At 48.7% G+C, this 17069-nt stretch overlaps 1 protein-coding gene across 2 annotated transcripts in view; it reads left to right on the top strand.

Annotated features, from left to right (window-relative positions):
* Positions 1-15165, top strand: part of MYO10 (myosin X) — a 251839-nt gene extending 236674 nt beyond the window's left edge. For both annotated transcript variants that reach the window (XM_062212206.1, XM_062212207.1), the window contains 9 exons: positions 1100-1257; positions 2785-2908; positions 3794-4091; positions 5205-5412; positions 6860-6996; positions 8328-8448; positions 8855-9307; positions 12150-12341; positions 13655-15165. In XM_062212206.1, coding sequence (XP_062068190.1) covers positions 1100-1257; positions 2785-2908; positions 3794-4091; positions 5205-5412; positions 6860-6996; positions 8328-8448; positions 8855-9307; positions 12150-12341; positions 13655-13756 — 1793 coding nt within the window. In that variant the 3' untranslated portion in view covers positions 13757-15165. The remainder of the gene's footprint in view (positions 1-1099; positions 1258-2784; positions 2909-3793; positions 4092-5204; positions 5413-6859; positions 6997-8327; positions 8449-8854; positions 9308-12149; positions 12342-13654) is intronic.
* Positions 15166-17069: the final 1904 nt, after the last annotated feature.

Genomic DNA, 17069 nt, shown 5'->3' with positions numbered 1-17069 from the left:
GGTCAGCTGTGTGAATACTGAGTGTTTAACCTCTAACAAAGGGGACTTGATTTACAGTAATGGGGAGAGATTCTCAGCAAGGGCGAGAAAGTGGGAACAGGCGCAGATCGTCCTGCGGGAAGCTGTGTGTGGGTAGGATCGTGTTTCCTCGTTACCCCAGGAGGGTCATGTGCAACCTGCAAAACATAGAGCCTGACCATGAGTGAACTTGGCCTTGTAGCAGGAAAAGCGGATAACAGGAGCAGAGAGGCTCTTTTGGTATTTTAAAAGCGTTTCTAGAAGACTGTTTATTTTTATTATTTAGCTTACCTTATTTTAGATGTAAGTAGAGAGTGCTCCCTTGTGCCTGTTCACTCTCCAACTGCCCACACTCTCCGGTCTGGGCTTGAGCTGGGAGCCGGGAGCTTGGTCCAGGTCTCCTGCGTCAGTGACAGAGACCAATCCCTTGAGCAGTCACCGCTGCTCCCAGGGTGTGCATCTGCAGGAAGCTGGAGTCAGGAGCCAGAGCTGGATATCCCACCTGGGCTCTCCGATGTGGAATGTGCAGCATCTTTTAAGTGTTAAGCCAGACACCTCTCCAACACTGGTTATTTTGATTTCTTCATTTTAACATAGTTGCTCCATTCATGTTAAATTTGGGTGATGGTGCACACAGCCTGTCTCTGAGCATGTAGACCACTTGGCATGAGTGTTTTCTTCTGAAGGGAGAGGCCCGGGAAAGAGAGGGAGGAAACAGGAGGTGAGGAGTCAGAAGCCCCCAAGGGAGTTTTCACTAGACAGTCACTAGTTTACACAACCATGCCTTCTTTAGGAGCAAATGTTGCAAGTTACGTATTTAATTATGAGTTTATCATTGGAATGTTTGCCCCTCCCAAGTATAAATATCACAGTGCAAGGACCATATATTTTTGGTTCATCACTGGATAGCTAGTACAGGACCCAGGACACATACGACTTTATCAAGTGTTCATTGAATTAAATGACTGATTAATTAAAAAGAGCTCAGGTCAGAGGTGCTGAGTTTCTGGGACTCTGGTGCAGGCACGTCACCTTGGTCCCAGAGGGTAAGGTTGACTTGTATGCACTGCCACTATTGCAGGCTACTGGAACATCACTGTGTACGGACGCAAGCACTGTTACAGGCTCTACACCAAGCTGCTCAACGAGGCCACCCGGTGGTCCAGCGCCATTCAGAACGTCACCGACACCAAGGCCCCAATCGACACCCCCACCCAGCAGCTGATCCAAGACATCAAGGTAAGGTGGAGCCGAGAGGAGCTCTCAGAGTCTGCTCCTGGCACCTCGGGACCTCCGCATCAGTCAACAGCAGCTTGTTTTCCATCATCAAAACTAGCGCTTGGTTAATTTTGTGCTCAGGTGCATCTGCTTTTAGGGAACATAAGTGTGAGTTCTAGACCATACAGGTGGGTTCACAGAGAGCCCTGATGGCCTACAACACTTAGGGGGTCACTATCAGGTACCTCCAGATGTCCAAAAGCCCAGTCTCTGGGCTAACACTGATCACATTAATGTCTCTCTTTTTCAAACAAGTAGATAGATAGATAGATAGATAGATAGATAGATAGATAGATAGATAGATAGATAAAAAGCAGAAACAACTGGGGCTGGGCCAGGCTGCAGGCAGGAGCTAAGTGTTTCTTCTGGGTTTCTGACATGAACTTTAAGGCACATTAGCAGAGAACTGGATTGGAAGTGGAGCAGCCGGGACTCCAACCGGTACCCACATGGGATGCTGGCACTGCAGGCAAGGGCTACACCACAGTGCCGGCCTCTAGACAGTGATTTAAGTAATTTTTAAGTGTTGTTTTTTTTTGTTTGTTTGTTTTTTTCTGGCTTTATATTGGATGTTGCTGAAAACATTTTATAGTGGAGAGGAAATGACTGTGACCGAAGGAGTCTTTTTCTCTCCTCCAGCTTTTCCTTTTACCTGAATCTCTAAACGTTACTGGCTTTTTTGTATCTCAGATTAGCATTGTCATGAAATTCTGTGACAAGGGTTTCTTTTGTTCCACACTGGTGGGGAAGTGGGCACATGGAAGGGTCCTTCCAGGAACGAAGTAACTGGGTAGTTTTCAGGAGTAGAGGGAGTACGAAATAGCAGGGACGGGGGCCGGCATTACGGGACAGTGAGGTAAGCCAGCACGTGGGACATCTGCATCTCAGAGTAGCTGGGGTCTAGACTTGCCTCTGCTTCCTAATCACGTGCCTGAGAGGCAGCAGAAGATGGCCCAAGTACTTGAGTCCCTGCCACCCATGTGAAGTTCATGGCTTTGGTTTCAACCTGGCTTAGCCCTGGCTGTTGTGGGCAATTGGGGAGTAAGCCAGCAGATGGATGATCTCTCTTTCTGTCTCTGTCACTCTGGCATTCGAATAAATAAAAATGAATGAATTTAGAAGCTGCAGAACCAGGAACATGGATTTGTACAGTGAATTAGAGATGATGTGATTTGGCTATGTGAGGTATGACTGCCTCGTTTGCAAGAGAAATTTAAGTTAATACTTTATGTATGCTCTGCTGGGGGGAGATGTTTAAATAACAAGAGAAAATATATGCACAAGAAACCAAGAGAATGAGCTGTGTAAGGAGAATGTGTTTTTGTGATTGGCTTTCAGACACAGAACTTTGTGCTCTAAATCATCAGCAGAAGGTTCCCACCACCATGGGCCTCACTACCCTTGGCGGTGTTTGAAGCTTTTCGAGCTTATTCATATGTAGGGAAATAGAGTTGGTTTTCTGAGTTTCTTTCTTTCTTGTGATGCCAGGAGAACTGCCTGAACTCGGATGTGGTGGAGCAGATTTACAAACGCAACCCCATCCTGCGATACACCCATCACCCGCTGCACTCCCCACTGCTGCCCCTTCCCTACGGGGACATCAACCTCAACCGTGAGTCCACAGTTCCACCTGCAGGCCCGGAGGCTGGGACTTGGGTCTGCCTTTTAACTCTAGCTCTTAGCTAACAGTGTTGCTTTTAGCTCAGCCTCTTACTTGTCATGAATGGGGGAAAAAAAGGTGAAATGTGCAGATTCCTTACTAAACTGAGGGTTCCGAGTTTGGTCGTAGAAATGGCAAGGACTGTTGTAAATGAAGAGTTGTAAGAGGGAGGCAGCAGAGACAGTACTCTCCATGAACTCAGAGCGGCCTTCAGTACCCAGGCAGTCCTCAGCTTCCAAGGCTGTAACGTAGATGTTCTCAGCCTCCTGGTGACGTGGAAGCTAAGAGAAGCCAAGCAACCTTTCCGTTTTTCACTTTCAGGGTAGTACTCAATAAGTGACAGGAGACGCTCACCACCTTATCACAGACGAGCCTTGGTGTTAGATGACATTGCCCAGTGGTAGGCTAGCTAATGTGAGTGTCCTGAGCATGTTTAAGGCAGCTGAAGCTGGGCTGGTATGGTCAGAATAGCAAATGCACCTTCAACTTAAGATGTTTTCAACTCAGCAATGAGTTTGTTGGAATTTAACCCTATTGTTGTGTTTACTTGGATTTAACATTATCGTGTCAAAGAGCACCTGTGCCAAAGAACTAGATCCTAAAAATTTTGTGTTCTAAGTATGGAAACTGGCAACAAAGGAGCTTTTATGTAAACATTTTATATATTAAAAAATTCACTTATATAAACAAGACTGTCACTGACCCACGTCTGTTTTTGCAGCATTGTCTAGCTGCTTCAGCTGCATAGGGATGTGCTGAGCACTGCCCCTGCCTGCTGCTCAGATTTTACCTGCTCTGAGCCCCTCTCGTGACTTAGCCACTTTCTGCTTCTCCTAGTACTCAAAGACAAAGGCTACACGACCCTTCAGGATGAAGCCATCAAGATATTCAATTCCCTGCAGCAACTGGAATCCATGTCTGACCCCATCCCGATCATCCAGGGCATCCTGCAGACAGGGCATGACCTCCGCCCCCTGCGAGACGAGCTGTACTGCCAGCTCATCAAACAGACCACCAAGGTGCCCCATCCCAGCAGCGTGGGCAACCTGTACAGCTGGCAGATCCTGACCTGCCTGAGCTGCACCTTCCTGCCCAGTCGAGGGATTCTCAAGTATCTCAAGTTCCATCTGAAGAGGTGAAGCCAGGGGGCACGTGGGAGGAGCTGGGCAGAGCTGTTCCCTAGGGAGGTGCCTGGGGCCCCGCTGGGATCAGGGCACCTTGAACAGACTTCTCATGTAGGTCCCTCGCCCAGGCCTGCAGAACGCAGACCTCCTGCTGCTCCTTGGGCCAATGCGCTGTTTCATGGACCACGTCCCTTTTTGGCAAAGTGTCCTAATGGGTGCAACATTCAGTAATTTTAATTACCACTTCTCTGTGTAAACTGAAAAAAGACCCAACTTGGATATTTGTTGAAGATCGAATAGGTGGCCAGCGCCGCGGCTCACTAGGCTAATCCTCTGCCTGTGGCGCCGGCACCCCAGGTTCTAGTCCCGGTCGGGGCACCAGATTCTGTCCCAGTTAGTTGCCCCTCTTCCAGTCCTGCTCTCCACTGTGGCCCAGGAGTGCAGTGGAGGATGGCCCAAGTGCTTGGGCCCTGCACCTGCATGGGAGACCAGGAGAAGCACCTGGCTCCTGGCTTCAGATCAGCGCCGTGCACCAGCCACAGCACACCAGCCACAGCAGCCATTGGAGGGTGAACCAATGGAAAAAGGAAGACCTTTCTCTCTGTCTCTCTCCCACTGTCCACTCTGCCTGTCAAAAAAAAAAAAAAAAAAAAAAAATCGAATAGGTGAAAACAATCTGATTTAGATTGTTTTTAATATTTAAAAGTTTCAGGTTTTGCTTGTATTTTTAATAAATTTTATTGTACATAGCAGAGGTTTACAACATGACGTTGTGGGATATATTTAGCAAGTAAAATGGTTGTTACAGTGAGGCAAATTAACATAGCTCTTGTCTCACGCTGTTGCTTTGTATATGTGATGAGCAGCTAAAAGCTACTCATTTTTAGTTGACTGATTATGGCAAAACCGTCTTCATTGGCAATGTGATTCCTTTAAGGAAGTAAGCCGGCAGAATTGCTCCCGACAGACTCTGCTTCTGCTTAGACTGAACCTTGACAGCAGTCTCCGTTCTCCACTGGGGGGCCGTTCACCACCTCCATCTGCAGAACCTGCCACCCCCAGCCCAGCTCCCAACAGCCAACCAGCCTCCCTCTAGCAATTAATAGTCCCTGTTTGTCTCCTAGGATACGGGAACAGTTTCCAGGAACCGAAATGGAAAAATACGCCCTCTTCATTTACGAATCCCTTAAGAAAACCAAATGCAGAGAGTTTGTGCCTTCCCGAGATGAAATCGAAGCCCTGATCCACAGGCAGGAAATGACGTCCACGGTGTACTGCCATGGAGGAGGCTCCTGCAAGATCACCATCACCTCGCACACCACGGCCGGGGAGGTGAGGGTGACCGCCGCTTCCCCTTGTGTTTGGTGCAGACCACTGGTGCACAGAACGCAGGGAGGTTGTGCATAACTAGACTGGCTCTCGTGCACAGCTCTCGGTAAACAAGGACATAAAGGGAGAACCCACAACCAACCACATGTATCTGGAGACAAAAATAACTGATGTGAAAGATGAGTGGGAACTGAGTTAAACTTGAGCCTCTGATTGGAGAAGCACCTGAGAGTGTGGTGGACTCTCGGGGCTGCCCACTGTGACCGAGGTGTGTGGTGTCACAGCATGCTGTGTGGGGTCAGGTGGATGTGTTTGCTTTTGGAAATTTAAACTTAGTGTTATGAAACGAGCAGGCTCAAAGAAGTAGCGCAATAAAACCCCACAAGGCTTCTTGTGTAGAAGAAACGCTGTTTGAAGTCACTTGTGTTTCTTGGGATTGAATTCATCAGATAAACAATAGGCTTTAAGCGTTTCATCCACTTTTCCTATGAAGGGTTTCTATTTGGGATTTTTTTTTTAAAAAGACATTTATTTATTTATTTATTTATTTCAAAGTCAGAGTTACACAGCGAGAGGGGAGGCAGAGAAAGAGAGAGAGGTCTTCATCCAATGGTTCACTCCCCAATTGGCTGCAATGGCCGGAGCTGTGCCGATCCAAAGCTAGGAACCAGGAACTTCTTCTGGGTCTCCCACGTGGGTTCAGGGGCCCAAGGACTTGGGCCATCTTCTACTGCTTTCCCAAGTCATAGCAGAGCTGGATTGGAAGTGGAGCAGCCGGGTCTCAAACCAGCGCCCATATTGGATGCCGGCGCTTCAGGCCAGGGCATTAACCCACTGCACCACAGTGCCGGCCCCTCTATTTGGGATTTTTAACCTTTATGATGGAGCGAAAGTGAGATGCATTTAGTTGCTACTATGCTTCAAATTGTGAATTTTGGGTCTTTTTTCAGGCTAGGGGTGTGCAGGCCCATCCTCTGCTGTGACACTGGACAGCGGCAGGAGCCGCAGCTACCAGGCAGCCATGTCATCAGGAGGAGAGACAAATGATGCTCTCCAGAGTGCTGCAGTGCTAAGCTAGGATGTCCAGCAGCTTAGGTAGATACTGTGCATTTTTGACTTAGACGTGGTTCATTGAGATATAGCCCCATTCAGTAGCATGGGTTTGCAAGAAATCAGCCCAACATCTGCCTCATCCTGAGGGGCAGTATACCCTGTGGTCTGTGGCAAAGAAGAGATGCAGTTAATTCTAAAAGAAGCGAAAAACAGCACCTTTGAAACTCTGGGGTAACCAGCATGACAGTTTTAAGAGGCTGCCTGGACACACACACACACACACACCCACTGCGCTTGCCTCAGCATTTCCTTCCAGGTTTGGGTGAAGGCATGTGGTTTGGAACTGCATGTGGGGACAACAACCTGTGCAGCTGAAGACCTCGTGTGTGTCTTGCAGGTGGTGGAGAAGCTGATCCGAGGCCTGGCCATGGAAGACAGCAGGAACATGTTTGCCCTGTTTGAGTACAATGGCCACGTTGACAAAGCCATTGAAAGCAGAACCATCGTGGCTGATGTTTTAGCCAAGTTTGAAAAGTAAGTTCCATCTCCCCGAAGTGCCAGAAGGGGGCATAAAGAAACCCAAGAGCAGAGCTGGGGCTTTGCATTCCCTCTGTGTGTGGCTTTGTGGTGCGTTGCTGTCGGTTTTATTTTACCTGCATTGAAGCATATTGGTGTTTCAGCTCTCTCTTTGCTGTGTTTTTTTGTTTTTGTTTTTAAGATTTACTTATTTATTTGAAAGTCAGAGTTACAGAGAGAAAGGGGGAGAAAGAGAGAGAGAGAGATTGATTTTCCATTCACTGATTCACTTCCCAGATGGCCACAATGGCCAGGGCTGGGCAAGGCCAGACCAGGAGCCAGGAGCTTCTTCCAGGTCTCCCAAGTGGGTGCAGAGGCCCAAACACTCACTGTGTTTCTTGATTTCTCAAATGTGATGGACGTGCCCGTGGTCCTCTTCCCCAGGCTTTTTATCAGGCCCCTGTTGTACCCATGATCTTAGAGTTCTCTGATTCTTAGATTCTCATTTGTCATTGGCTTTTGAGATTGGGCTGATGGACTTAAGCAAGCTTATAAACTTTGCCCAACTACATTTTATCTCTACTATAAAATAGACCTATGATTCTTGATCGGAGATTTCGTACTCCCAAACCAGCATGATGAGTTCAGTATAAACACAGCTCCAATGCAAGAATATTAATATCAGTTTTTATAGGCATTGTAATGTGTTTGAGTCTTGGTAAAGGAAATGAAGAAATAGCTTTTGTTTCTTTCTGTGGATTCAGTGTAATACTTAACTAAGAGCCCTCAGAAAATACTAGTTTGTTTTTTTTTTTTTTTTTTAAGATTTATTTATTTATTTGAAAGGCAGTGATTGAGAGAGAGAGAGAGAGAGAGATTTTCCATCTGCTGGTTCCCTCCCCAAATGGCTACAACAGCCAGGGCTGGACCAGGCTGAAGCCAGGAACTTCTTCCAGGTCTCCCATGTGGCTGCAGCCCAAGCACTTGGGCCATTCTCCTCTGCTTTCCCAGGCACATCAGCAGGGAACTGGATAGGAAGTGGAGCAGCCAGGACTCGAACCAGTGCCCAAATGGGATGCTGGCCCTGCAGGCAGAGGCTTAACCTTCTGGCCCCATAGTTAGCACAGATGTCACTGAAGGATGCTCATTGTCTTGAAGTGAAACCTGGGTAGAAGTGTGTTTTCTACCTCTGGTTAAGTAAAATTGCTAAGGAACTCTGACATGCCTCCCTCTTCGTGTCCTGGGCCTCTGCCTTCCCCACCTGTACAGAACGTCTCCCTCCCTGTAGCCCCCGTGGGTCACCCACTTCTGGTTCTGTCTTCTGAGTCTCCTGTGACTTTTGTCCTTAGGCTGGCTGCCACGTCGGATGCAGGGGATCTGCCATGGAAGTTTTACTTCAAACTTTACTGCTTCTTGGACACAGACAACGTGCCAAAAGACAGCGTGGAGTTTGCATTTATGTTTGAACAGGTAAAAGGAACTTTCAGAAACAGATTCCTTGGCCGGCAAGCAGGGCTGAAACCCACTAGTCCACCGTGTGAGAGGCCTGCTGGTGTGCATGACAGTGCATCTCCTGGCACAGGCGAGGCCAGCAGCTCCTTCAGCTGCAGGGTGGAACTTGTGCACGTTGTATGTGAGCGTCTAGCCAGGAACTGTTCTAGCTACAGGGAGAGAGAGAGACCATGAGGCGTAAAGTCCATGGCATCACTTAGATGCTATCCGTGCTAGGGAGAAATTTAAAGCAGTGGTAGTGGGGGTGGGGGGTACAATTTGAAATAGGACAGTCAGGAGAGGTGACATTTGAGCGAGCTCCTGATGGAGTGAGGGCAGAGCTGTGTGGGCCTTGGCCGTGAATCTGCTGCCCACTTCTTTGCAGGCCCATGAAGCGGTCATCCATGGCCACCATCCAGCCCCCGAAGAAAACCTCCAGGTCCTGGCTGCCCTGCGGCTCCAGTACCTGCAGGGGGATTATTCGCTGCATGCCACCGTCCCACCTCTCGAGGAAGTGTATTCCCTACAGAGACTCAAGGCCCGCATCAGCCAGTCCACCAAAAGCTTCACGCCGTGTGAGCGGCTGGAGAAGAGGCGGACGAGCTTCCTGGAGGGGACGCTGCGGCGGAGCTTCCGCACGGGGTCGGTCGTCAAGCAGAAGGCCGAGGAGGAGCAGATGCTGGACATGTGGGTGGAAGAGGAAGTCTGCTCCGCCCGCGCCAGCATCCTCGACAAGTGGAAGAAATTTCAGGGAATGAACCAGGAACAGGCCATGGCCAAGTACATGGCCCTGATCAAGGAGTGGCCTGGCTACGGGTCCACGCTGTTCGACGTGGAGGTGAGAACGAGCCGCCGTGTGCTATGGGCAGGCAGGGTGCTGCCTGGGGGCAGGCTGCATTTGGGAACGCACATCGTGACCAGGTTCCTGTTGGGGGTGAGACGGGACATGCTGCTCTTGTAGCACTGATATCTCCCACCTGCCCCAAAGCTTCCCTCCCCCTCTGCAGGACATGCTTCTGTCATATTAGAAATGAAGACAAAATTTAGAGGGCATCTGTTCGTAAGTAACTTCTGTCCTTTCTTATGGAAGCTATAGATGTCATCAAAATATGCTGTTAAAAGTCTACATTTCTTGGGGGCTGGCGCCGTGCCTCACTTGTTTAATCCTATGCCTGCGGTTCTAGTCCCGGTTGCTCCTCTTCCAGTCCAGCTCTCTGCTGTGGCCCGGGAAGGCAGTGGAGGATGGCCCAAGTGCACGGGCCCCTGCACCTGCACAGGAGACCAGGAGGAGGCACCTGGCTCTTGACTTTGGATCGGCACAGCACTGGCCATGACAGCCATTTGGGGAGTGAACCAACTGGAAGGAAGACCTTTCTCTCTGTCTCTCTCTCTCTCACTGTCTATAACTCTACCTGTCAAATTAAAAAAAAAAAAAAAAAAAGTCTACATTTCTTAAAAAATTTAGAGCTATACACACAAATTAGGATCTTTGGCCATACTTGCATTTTACTTTGTTTTTTTTCCCGTGAGGGTAAGAATTTCTACTTGCTAGTCAGAAGTTAGCCATTAACATCAACCCAGAAGTCATTTGACTCTTTTTCCTCCTCTCTTTAAAGTAGACATTTATTGAAGGGAAGTCTTCCTATTGGTCCACAGGACACTTGGACAAACCGTAGGCTCTGGGGGTCAAGTGCTACCCCCCTGCCGTTATGTAAATAAACTTTTAAGGGAACATAGCCACGTTCATTCCTTCATGTATTTTCTGTGGCTGCTTATGTGCACAAGTGGCACAGTGATCGAGATGACCTGCAAAGCCTAAAACATTTACTCCCTGGCCCTTAACAGAGAAGTTTGACAGCCCCTGGGCTGGAAAGGCTTCTGTTTTCTTAGGATCATGGTAATTCAGTGTGTTCTGTGATGATTTTAAAACTGTAGCTCTGTAAAAATATAAAGATTTATTCTAAGAGCCCTAAATGGCTGTTTTGGTAGATGCTGTTTGGGGGGTGAGTTGGTTCAGTTCCATTTGTCTCATATGAGTGAGGTGTGTTGGATGTAGCAGTATCCCTCACACCTCCTGTGTTGTTATCGCCTACACGTAGGCACCTGTGTTCTACCATTGCCCTGTGATTAAGCCCGTAGACCCCTGTTTGCACCGTACATACACAAGCCACACTGTCCCTGGGAAAAGGAGCCAAGAGTGATGGGGAGCCGTTTCTTCCATGATTCTAGGTTTTGTGTTTGAAGAATAACCATCCCAGGCAGGATTGGAGCTAGAACCAGAGACAGAATAGCAGACCTGATGTGGGCATCTTGGGTGGCTGGGAGATCCTTGTCACATTCTTCAGCCAGTGCAGGCATTATCCAGCTGCTCCATGGAGCTAATTCAAGTCATAAGTAGAAATGATGTCAAGGGCTGGCGCCGTGGCTTAACAGGCTAATCCTCCGCCTGTGGCGCCAGCACACCGGGTTCTAGTCCCGGTTGGGGCTCCGGATTCTATCCCGGTTGCCCCTCTTACAGGCCAGCTCTCTGCTATGGCCCGGGAAGGCAGTGGAGGATGGCCCAAGTACTTGGGCCCTGCACCCGCATGGGAGACCAGGAGAAGCGCCTGGCTCCTGGCTTCAGATCAGTGTGATGCGCTGGCTGCAGTGGCCATTGGAGGGTGAACCAACGGCAAAAAGGAAGACCTTTCTCTCTGTCTCTCTCTCTCTCACTATCCACTCTGCCTGTCAAAAAAAAAAAAAAAAAGAAATGATGTCAAGAAGCAGAAGTCACAGCAAAATGTTAGACCTTACTGATTAGATTTTCCCAAACGCAGGAGATTGCTTAACCAGTTGAAAACCCATTAAGATAGCAAAGAGGCACCGTTTCTCAAATTTCAGTTCCCCGGAGCTCATTGAGTATAGTCAATATTCAGTGCAGAGTTCTAGACTCAAAGGCTGCCCTACAGCTTCTGTGCTTTATGTTTCTTAAAAAGATTAATTTTTTGGCCAGCACCGCGGCTCAATTGGCTAATCCTCTGCCTGTGGTGCCGGCACCCCAGGTTCTAGTCCCGGTCGGGGCACCGGTTCTGTCCCAGTTGCTCCTCTTCCTGTCCAGCTCTCTGCTGTGGCCCGGGAAGGCAGTGAAGGATGGCCCAAGTCCTTGGGCCCTGCACCCTCCTGGGAGACCAGGAGAAGCACCTGGCTCCTGGCTTCGGATCAGCACGGTGTGCCGGCCACAGCGTGCCGGCTGCAGCAGCCATTGGGGGGTGAACCAATGGAAAAAAGAAGACCTTTCTCTCTCTCTCTCTCTCTCTCTCACTGTCCACTCTGCCTGTCAAAAAAAAAAAAAAAAGATTAATTTTTTTATGTATGTGAAATCAGAGTTATAGAGAGAGAGAGAGAGAGATCGATCTTCCATCGCTGGTTCATTCTCCAAATGGCCACAATGGCTGGAGATGAGCCAGGCTGAAATCAGTAGCCCAGAGCTTCTTGTGGGTCTCCTATCTTCTGCTGCTTTCCCAGGCACATTAGCAGGGAGCTGGGTCAGAAGTGGAAGCAGCCAGATCTTGAACTGGCGCCCATCCGGGACGCAGGCATTGCAGGCAAAGGCTTAACCTGCGACTCCACAGCGCCGGCCCTTGGGCTTTGCGTTTCTAACTGCTTCTTGATTGGACCCTAATGCTGACTCCTGTTCACAGTGCAAGGAAGGCGGCTTCCCCCAGGAACTCTGGCTGGGAGTGAGTGCAGACGCCGTCTCTGTCTACAAGCGTGGGGAGGGGAGGCCGCTGGAGGTCTTCCAGTATGAACACATCCTCTCCTTTGGAGCACCACTGGCAAATACCTACAAGATCGTGGTGGATGAGAGGGAGCTGCTCTTTGAAACCAGCGAGGTAAGAGGCCAAAACCAAGGCAGTGTATCCACGGGTGGGCTTCACAAGATAGATGTCCATTTCCTGATGCCTTTGAGCAGGACATTTTACTTGAACATTTCTCTTTAAAGTATATGAATATAGAGTATGGGGGTTCCTCCCTAGCTGCCAATTTCTCGAAGGCCCAAACGTGCCACCTTCATCCCTTCCATACACCTTGGTGCAGAGAGATGTGGTTCCAGTTATCTGGAGCCTCACCCATGGAGGAAGGGAGAGACAGGGAGGTGATCCAGGGGGCCAAGAAGAAGTATATGATTTGGCGATAAACACTGTGGAAATGACTGTCCAGTGACGGCAGAGAACCACAGCCAGGAGACTCGGCTCTGGTGCCGTACACAGAGCAGAGAGAACCGAGGGGCACGGCCGTCCCAGACGCAGCCAATCAGGGTCACAAAACCCCACACACAGCCTCAAAAGAGATGTTGCTGTCGGCTCTCAAGTTTAACAACTGTGCTAATGCAAGAAACCGCTGAGGCTTCCGCAGAGGGAGCTGCTGGCAGTGAGAGTGGCAAGTGGGGGTGAATGGCGCGGTGCCCCTCACCCACTGGAGAGGCGGGGAGGAGACGGCACGAAGGGTGCGAGCAGGGAGCAGACCAAGGATGTGGTGCGGAAGATGGTGCTCAGCGCCAGGCTGCAGGGTTTCGTGCAGTCCCACAGACAGCAGGAAACCACTGTGCGATCTTGAGTGTGTGTGATGGCCTGACAGTGAGAAGAAAGATCAAGGGGATGGGAGCGAGTGCGGGTGTGTTCAGCAGAGACCCTAGCCAGCTCTAAGGAGGCCTGGGCCATGGAGCGAGACAGTTAACCTGTCCCAGGAAGGAGCTGAGGGGAGGTCCTGGCTCAGAGGTGGCTACTGTGAAGTCTTGGGAGCTGGCTGCAGCTCCGGCCGCCCTGACAGTCCTTATTGTGCAGCTGCGTGGTGAGGGGCTGACTAGAACTAGAGCATCCAGTCTTCAGGGCCACGGTTGTGAGCGCTGTCCTCACACATGGACGCAGTAATCCCCACCCTAACGATTCCGGAGTGTGAAATCTGAACAATAGAATTGTGATTTCTCCGAGGAGCCGCCCCAGGGCAGTGCCTGCTGGGCCAGCCACAGCTCCCCATCTCCATGACTAGGAAGAGCTGAAAACAGCTCAGCGTTGTGCAGAGACCAGCATCGGGTGCCGCCACTGACCCCCACAGGGAGGGCGGGCCGGAGACGGCCTATGTGACCGGGCGGGGGCCCTGAGCCAGGGGAGGCTCGTGACCGTGTGTGGATTCTGCTCCCTGGCAGGTGGTGGACGTGGCCAAGCTCATGAAAGCGTACATCAGCATGATCGTGAAGAAGCGCTACAGCACCACACGCTCCGTGAGCAGCCAGGGCAGCTCCAGGTGAGGACAGCGCTGAGCCCACCTGTCTGCTACTCGAACGACCGTGCCGCCCTCCGGCCTCCGCTGGCTCCTGCGCGTGCTGAGCCCAGCCCACAGCAGAGCTGCCCGGCCTTTCTGGAAGCCCCTCCGCTGAGGGTCCTGTGGCCCTGCCAGCTGCAGTGATCATGTATTAAGCTGTCCACCTTAACAGTCTGCACAATTTCCAAAGCTTTACTACTCGTAGACGACACATGCCTTAAAGAAGAGGAGGGAGTTCTCTTGCTGCGGCCAAAGCAGTCGGAAGTGCCTTAACTTGTGGAACCAACCCTGATCGACCTTAACTGTGCTACTGAAGGGAAAGGCTCCCCCTCCCGCCTCAGAGAGACAGAGCTGGGGTGGGGGTGGGGGCATTCATCCATCACTTGTGCACTAACCTCCCCGCCCGATTTCCCTGGCTCTGAGCAAAGGTGAGGGAGTGGGGAGCGGGGCGGAGAGGCAAGGGGACGTGTGTTGTAGCTGGAGTGCTGCTGGCAGCCTTCCTCACGGACTTGTGTTACCTTTGTTCTCTGTCTCATCTTTTCAGTGCATGCGCTTGCGTGTGCATGCATGTGTTCATAAACTCAGTCCCTTTAATCACTGTTTCATGAGCATTAAAAGCAAAGGGAAAAAGGACGTGCAATGGTGTAAACAGTCGGTCTGTATATTGTAATAGTTAAGAGTCTTAGTCTCCAGTTGTTACTTTATAAGGTGGTTTTATTAACAACCCAGAATCCTGGATTTCCCCTGTCTGTGCTGTATTCCACAAAACATGTTTTGATTCAGTTTTGTTCTACATGTAGCAAAGTCTGCAGTCTGTGTCTGCTGTATTACACACAGGTCTGCAGGCTGCAAGATAACTGTATTTATGAACCACTCTTAAACCGCTGACTCCAGTGCTGTTTTTAGAATGATATGAAGTCATTTAGGACTCCTTCATTTTTAAAAGATTTAAGTTAAAAAAGAAAAGTATTTCTTTAAAGGTTAGCATATATCACTCTGGATAGATGACAGCTGTAACCGTGATGAATGCAAGGGACACATGCTGCATTCCGGAAAGAGGTAACGTGAGCGAATCTTCAGTGGACCCTGACATTAAATGCTGAGGCTTTAATAAAATACACACATATTTTATCCCAAGTTTATACTGGTGATCTGAATAAGGCACCTGTAAATAAATCAGCATTTATGACCAGAAGAAAAATAATCTGGTCTTGGACGTTTATTTTTATATGGAAAAGTTATAAAGACTTGGGCCAACTAAGTCTACCCACCAAGAAAAAAAGAAATCTGCCTTATATCTGTGGACAACTGTGCATATTTGTTGTTTGTTGGCTCACAGCAAGTCTGACAATAAAAGATATTAGCTACATGCTGTGCATTGCTTCTGTCCGAGGCGGCTCTACGTGACTGGGTCCAGAGTTATTTTGGGTTTTCGGTGCCTTTAGTTTCAGGGTGCCTACACTTTGTGTTTCCATGGTATCCACAGGGACTGGTTCCAGGACCCCCAAGAGAGACATCAGAATCCACAGGTGCTCAAGTCCTTTAGGGGAAATGGCCTAGTGTTTGCATCGAACCTATGTATGTCCTCCCATACAAGTTAAATCATCTTTAGCTTACTTATAATCCCTAATACGGTATAAATGCCACATACACAGTTGTTACACTGTATTACTGAGACACAGCGAGTTATGGCTCGAGTAGTTGGGTCTTTGTGTCTTGTTTGTGAGATCCAGATGGAGTTCCCAATTCCTGGCTTCAGCCTGGCCCAGCTTGTGTCATTGTGGACATTTGGGGAGTGAACCAGTAGATAGAAGATTCTCTGTCTCTGTTGTCTCTATATCTCTGCATTTCTAATAAATAAAAATGTGAAAGATGGCATTACCACAAACTTTTTTTTAAAAAATTTTACTTATTTATTTGAAAGTCATAGTTACACAGAGAGAGGAGAGGCAGAAAGAGAGAGGTCTTCCATCTGCTAGTCCACTCTCCAATTGGCCACAACAGCTGGAGCTGCACCGATCTGAAGCCAGGAGCTTCCTCTGGGTCCTCCCACATGGGTGCAGGGGCCCAACGACTTGGGCCATCTTCTGCTGTTTTTCCAGGATATAGCAGAGAGCTGGATTGGAAGTGGGGCAGCCTGAGCTAGAACCAGCACCCATTTGGGATGCCAGCACAGCAGGTAGCAGGGTTACCCGCTACACCACATCTCCAGCCCCTACCACAAATTTTGATAATCTAGCCATGTTTTAATTCTTTTGGAACAAGAGAATACACATAGGACATTTTTTAAAAATTCAAAGACTAGAAATAAAAAGTCACTTTTCTTCTCAGTCATAGCCCCCAAATTGCCCATTTTCCTTCCCCAGAAGCAGTTATTTTTGCTAATTCCTTGAATGGTCTTCCAGAAATATTTTAAACAGTCTAAGCACCAACTCATGTATGTTTTCCCTGTCCCAGTTCCTTTAAAAAAAAAAAAAAAAAAACACAAACTGTTGTGTACCTTGCATTTTTCCCCGAAAATAGTATTTTAGCTACCATCCCACATTACTACCTATAGACTTGCCTTATTTTCAACAATTTTAGAGTATGCTGGGCAGCTTTGTTGGGAAAAATATATATATAGGCCACCTAATTTTCTTTAAAAATAATCTAGAAATCTAAGAACACAAACTAATCTTTTTTAGTTTTAAGGCTTTTTATTCAGATAGCACTGTTAGGTCAGAATATCCCATGTGAAAGCTGCGTTATATATATGTATGTCACACTGAGATCTGTGATACATGCTAGAAGTATTTGTACCTGTGAGACCATGGAAACCCTTTCTCCCAAAAGCTTACACTGTAATAAGGGATAACGGACTAATCTAATCTGGCTCCCTGCTGTGAGAAAGCAATGGAAGATGGCCCCAAATGCCTGGGCCCCTGCATCCACATGGAAGACCCAGATGAAGCTCCTGGCTCCTGGCTTTGGCCTGGCCCAATCCCAGCCGTTGCGGCCATTTGGGGAGTAAAGCAGCAGATGTAAGCTTCTCTGTCTCTGATGCTCTTTCTCTAACTCAGCCTTTCAAATAAATATATATTTTTTTAAGAAATAGAGGACAAAATAAATATGCATAAAAGTACCCTGTACATTGACTGCTGTTAACATGCAAAGGAACAGAGCGATGTGGTGACAAGATAGAAATACGGGAGCTGTACATTCTAACTCTGGCATTGCCGATTTCAAAGTATGTACATACTTTCATCCTTTTAGGAAAGGGGTTGGCCAACTACAGCCCATAGCCCAAATCCACCTGCCAC

This window comes from Lepus europaeus, chromosome 15 (genome assembly GCF_033115175.1).
Source record: "Lepus europaeus isolate LE1 chromosome 15, mLepTim1.pri, whole genome shotgun sequence".
Lineage (NCBI taxonomy): Eukaryota > Metazoa > Chordata > Mammalia > Lagomorpha > Leporidae > Lepus > Lepus europaeus.
The sequence above is the reverse complement of the archived record's forward strand: the minus strand, read 5'-3'. Positions and strand labels throughout refer to the sequence as shown.